At 59.2% G+C, this 5,483-nt stretch overlaps 1 protein-coding gene across 1 annotated transcript; it reads right to left on the bottom strand.

Annotated features, from left to right (window-relative positions):
- Positions 1 to 4,108: 4,108 nt before the first annotated feature.
- FIBRA_08787 (uncharacterized protein) lies at positions 4,109 to 5,176 on the bottom strand (the record flags this gene model as incomplete). Its single annotated transcript, XM_012330408.1, has 3 exons — positions 4,109 to 4,550; positions 4,634 to 4,869; positions 4,898 to 5,176. The coding sequence occupies 3 exons, from the start codon at positions 5,174 to 5,176 to the stop codon at positions 4,109 to 4,111; spliced, it is 957 nt and encodes a 318-aa protein (XP_012185798.1).
- Positions 5,177 to 5,483: the final 307 nt, after the last annotated feature.

Here is a 5,483-nt window from a genome sequence, read left to right as displayed (position 1 = left end):
CCATGGCGGGGAACGTCGTGGGGGCGCTGACAAGCCGCCGAGGGTGCGAACCACCGGGCGGCATGGAACGTCTTGGGGCGTACCTAGCTGGCGCCTCCCGCGGATTGACATTGGGCTGATAGATGCCGGGTTAATGTCCGAGTTGGGTGCCCGCCGGCATCGAGAAGTGGTGGACGCTGAACGCTCGATCGTCGCGGGGACAGCGCTAGAACAAAAGGACAGGTGAGGACAAGGCGGAGGGAAGACACGGCAAGCTCGAGCGGCGCACGCGAACGACGCAAGGACGTGCCACAGATGAGATGGATGATCGGTAGCGAGACTCGAAGGAGAACAGGGAGAACCATGTCGTATTACACGTTCGCTCGGGAAAGCGACGCTATCCTAGTGGGCGAACTGGAAAGGGGAGGTGCCGTCCAGTTCCGTAGGCGCATTGGGCCGTGCATCATAAACTCGTACGTACCGCTGAGCAACACTCTCGGCTCCAGCTGCTGATACAGTGGGACCGCGGTAACTCGGCTCGTCGGGACGAACGAGTTGATCGTCTTACCGAGTAGCCATAACAACTTTGTGGGCATCAGACCCACAATTGAGCTCGCGTGCGGGAGATGCGTCGTCTGCGCAGTGCAGCGCTGCTAGCGGAGGAGTAACGTCGTCAGTGGACGGTGATTCCTATCTTGGAGACAGCATCGGGCCCACATGTCGCAGTGTGGTTGACGCCGCGACGGTCCCCTCCACGATTGTATTCATGCGGGTGCTGCAGGAGGATCGGCTGAAGGGCGTCGCTCCGCGTGCAGTGAAGGGTGTTTGAGAGCATAGACATGTTGGTAGTGAGATATGTTGGCTTCACCCTTTAGCTTGTTTTAGACGTCTGGGAATAAAGTTTGAAGGGCAACATTCTCGGATTCTGTGCTGGGCAAAGTATCGACATTTACAGCTCTCTTTGATCTCGAAATTTTCGGCTCTCATCCTTTTGCCGCATCACTGTGCTTGGACTACTGTAGACAGTCGAAATATCAGCACCCAATAATCATCAATCCTCAAGTCTCACTAAGCCGTCCTTCATCGGTTCCTGTGGCCAGGGCCTAGCGGAACACCTCTGAGGACTCGATGAGAGTATCCAAAGGCGAGCGCAACTGCAGATCAGTATGGCTATTACATGTTGGACGTCTGGGACTCAGGTGGCCGCAGACAGGCCGAAGACAAGAAAGATCAGAAAATTCAAGTTCAAGAGAGCAGACGGAACTGCGAAGACTTTGACCAACAACGTGGCAACAACTCGCGGTCCTTATTCTCCTCCTCAGGCACTGGCATGTGCACAGTGCCAAATTCCAATGCAGACGCGCTGGGTACGTCGCTACCAAGTCCGAGCCGCTGTGAACTGATGTGGGTCAGAAACCGGAGGCCTAACCATAAGATTTGCTCCCAACGCCCCTGCTAGCCAGTCCTTGGTCTCATGATCTCAACGTTCTCAACTCTCGCCTTCCAGGGAGCCTCTTCGTGGCCACCACACCGCATACTGATTGAATTTCATTGCACTTGCTCCGAACTGCGGTGGCTGGCACTAGTGACCTTGTTGTCCTCACCGTCACACTGGAACGCAACCCAGCGTACTCATCCCATAAATTGGCCGAGCAGCCTACGTAGGGCATCTTTCCCTTCACGTCGGAGCGATTACAATGTCTTGTTTCTCGCACTGAGTAGCGATAGTCGGCGAGCCCTTTCGCTACTGCGTGGGTTGCTAAACTGCGTGCTGGCCGTCGTGACGCGCCGATGTATGTGCACTGGCTGAGTGGCACACTGACGACAGAGTGTCAAGGTTACTTACCTGCAACTCGACTGGTTCTTATAACTTCAGACACGCACGTCGGGTGTAAAACCTCAATGGTTGGTGGTGGAGGAGAACACTGTCTGGGCAGTCCGAGACTCTGAGCCAAATATCGATCGAATGTTCGTCGCCAACTGCAACTGCTTGCCGAGACAATAAGAGACGTACGACGTGCGCCCTACATACATGCACCATGCGGCAGCTACTACGTTTGGCGGCCTCAGACGGCAGTCTTGAGGAGCCCTGAGCGCTCTGAATGATGAAGTGCGCCAACACAAATTCTGTCCTAACCGTGGGTTGCTGCAAGCATCCCGTACTCCCACCGTCCAAGTCCGAGCGTTGATTGTCTCGTGAGGTGTGACAGCCCCCAGTGAAGGGCTTACTGAGGGCATTAGAATCATGTCTCCTGAATCCCCGACATGCACCTGCACCCCGTCTGTGTCTAATGCCTGTGCTCGGAACTCTGTTGCGAACACATGTCAGCATATGGCTCGACTTTTACAGACAACAAAGAAAGCTTGCGCCATGCGCCGCTCGAGCCCGCCTTGCGTCTTCCCTCCGCCGCGCATCCATGACAACGCCGGACTTGTCCTCGCTCGTCCCTTTGTCACTCAGGCCGTCCCTGTGATGATCGAGCTTCCCCGTCTATCGCTTCCCGTCTCTGGCGGGCACCTAGTTCGGAGATTAATCCGGCATCTATCAGCCCAATGGCAATCCGCGGGTGGCGCCAGCTAGGTACGCCCTAGACGTTCCATGCTGCCCGATGGTTCGCACCCCCGGCGCGCGACGAGTGTCTGGGGCAGTGCGGGCTGCCTCGCGGATGGGCTCTCGGCGGCTTGTCAGCGTCCCCCATGCCCTTCCCCGCCACAGTGTAACTGCTAGCCGTCCGCCACTGAGGTCCGTGATGCGGCAGGCGAGCGACCGGTCTGTCTTGTGTCAGCTGCGGGTCCCTGCTAGCCGCGGTGCCAGTGTGTCCGGCCGCGGAAGGCTGGCTGCCCTGTGCGGCTGCGCGCGCTGATCGTCCCATCATGCGCGATGTTGCTCGTCCCTACTGGGGGGGCCTCCCAGATGCCTTCAGTACCAGCTTGATCTCGTGCGACGTGGACCGCCTCCCCGGGCGTCCACACGTCGCATGTCCCCGCCCGCTCACCAGGCCCGGCGTCCACTGTCGCGGTGCCGCAACGACGATTGCAGGATGAGTATGGTGGGCGGCTGATGGGCATCTTGCTGCTAATGGTGCCATCGGCGTCATCGCGCTCGCTGCGGCCTGCCCGCGGTGTCGTGATCACGCACACGAGGCGGCCGTGGATGCCAACGGTGTCGACAGACTTGAGCTGGATGGCACACTGCTCCGCATGCTGGGATTTCCGTGCTGCCCGAGGCCGTGTCTCGACCCTTTCCTCTCGGGCGGAGGCGGCACGATGATGGGCACGCACCCAATTTGCCTGCGCGTATGTGAATTAGGACAAGGGCAATTTGGGATCGGTCCGTAATTTACCGTAAATTAGCAAGGTCAAGCTTCTATACTGTAATTGACCCATGTAAATTACTGCAAATTAACCGCCAATGATGACGCGCTAATCGACGCTAATTAACGAGTCAATTTGGTCAATTCCGAATTCGCTATGTAATTTACAGCCCCATCGCCGTTTGTACGTGCTCCTATAGGGGAGAATAAGCAGGAGCCTATTCTGTAAGTTGAAGTATAGCCATAAAAGAGAAATGCTTTCGGGACCTCTTGCTTCGAGAACTTTCATGGCAAATAGAGCTCTGGGTCGATGAGTGCTGCAGTATACCTCTGGTAAGGAAGGCTAAAGCGGGCTTATCATTGACTTTTCATCTAACATCAATACGGGCGCTCATTCCAGATTGACCATAATTTACACCATGTTTTGGCCACGCCTGTAAATTACCACTAATCTTCCGGTAAATTAACACACTGTAAATTTACACCCCCAAATTCCCCTTGCCCCAATGCGAATAGGAATATAGGGATCGGGTAGCGAGTCATGCACTGGGACTATGTCGGCAGCTACGGACGATGTCAATCGTCCACCATCACTAGTGTATCATCCGAGGTGCAAGTAATTGGCAACAAACATTCGATCGGCACAGCTCAGGTGGACTGTTTCGCGGGAGCGGAGCCTTGGAAGTCGCAGAGTGTCGAGGCATATACTATCATGTCATGCCAAATCAGCGACCGACGGGCAATACCAGCTCGAGGCCGTGTCCTACGATATATACACGCATAGCTCGAGTGCTGCAGTGTGTCAGTAGCATACTTCATTGAGCTCGCTTCGCAAGGTCGCCGTATGGGGCCGCCATCCGCGATTGACCACCGCCGGGCGGGGCAGTAGAATGCATAGGCGGTGTGCCGAGCAGTGTGATTGATGAGATGGATAATCGCCACCACGCCTCGAAGGAGAACCGCGGCCGATGGGGGCGCGCGTGGCGGGGGGAACCAGCTCGGGTGACGAGATCATCGCGCAGGGGGGCAGGTGGGCGACGACGGCGCAGCGGCTGCGCACCGGGGCCAGGCGGAGACGCAGGCGCAACGAGGGACACGCGGGGCCCCGAGGCGCCCGGGAGGGTGGAGGCGACGAGACGTGTTGGTGGGGACAGATGACCAGCGGTGCGATGCTGGCAGTGGCAGCAGGCGACGCGCACTCGCGAGGGGTGGCACCCGCGCCGCGTGCGGGGCTGATCGTGGAGGCACCCCGGAGATCTGCCATCGGCCCAGCCGTCAGCGCAACTCGCCCGCGCGGGCCCACGTCGCGGCGCTGAGGAAGGAGAAGCGCACGGACGCACAAGATCTTTGTGAAGCCCAAGGGCAGGTGCGGCCGGGCAGGTTCGCCGCACATGGTGTGCACGGATGCTGATTCGGGCGGAGGTGGGCGTAGGGCGGGTTGGCTGGCTGCTCTGACTACTGAACCGTCGACGGTCGAGCCGCAGCAGGGCTGCGTTGTCTGTGCGACTATGACGTGCTTCGACGGAGCGACGCCCGGAGGGGGCAGACAGACCATGCCTCTTATAGCACGGCGAGTCTAGGCCGGGGGTCAGTCAGGTACACACCGTGAAGGCCAGCCAGCGGAGCGGGAGCGAGAGAAGGGCTGCGCGCGACTCGAGGCAGAGGGTGCGTGCGGGCGTGGTGCTCGACTCCCATCCAGCAAGAACATTGCAACCGACGGGCCGTCGTGCGACTGCCATCTCTGAGAATCTGACGAGGCCGGGAGCATTTGGAGGGAGACAGGCGGTGCGGACGGGCGTCGACGCGGTCCTTGTGATGCAGACGCCAGAGGGGGGAGATAGAAGACGGACACCAGACGGCGGACGGCCAGAGCGCAGGCACATGATGTCAGCCGCGCCGCTCCCGGGGCCCTTCAAGTTGGATATATCAGACCAATCGCGGGGAGCGGTGCGCGGGAGGAGTGGGCACACGTGCACGGCGCGACATGTAGCGCGGTGAAACGGCGAGGCGAGGCGAGGGCGAGGCGACTCGGGGGGACGACGGGGGCGCCAGAACGGACGGAGGAGACAGCCGGGCGCAGGGCGGCTGGAGGGTGTCCAGATATGGGCGGGGGAGGTTCGCGCGTGCCTCGTTGGAACGGCATTGTGATGGGCGGGCGTGGCGCCACATGGGTCGGATGGGAACGACCGC

This window comes from Fibroporia radiculosa (genome assembly GCF_000313525.1).
Source record: "Fibroporia radiculosa TFFH 294 genomic supercontigs, scaffold2974, whole genome shotgun sequence".
Taxonomy (NCBI): domain Eukaryota; kingdom Fungi; phylum Basidiomycota; class Agaricomycetes; order Polyporales; family Fibroporiaceae; genus Fibroporia; species Fibroporia radiculosa.
Note: the sequence above shows the minus strand (reverse complement) of the source record. Positions and strands in the feature narration are given on the sequence as shown.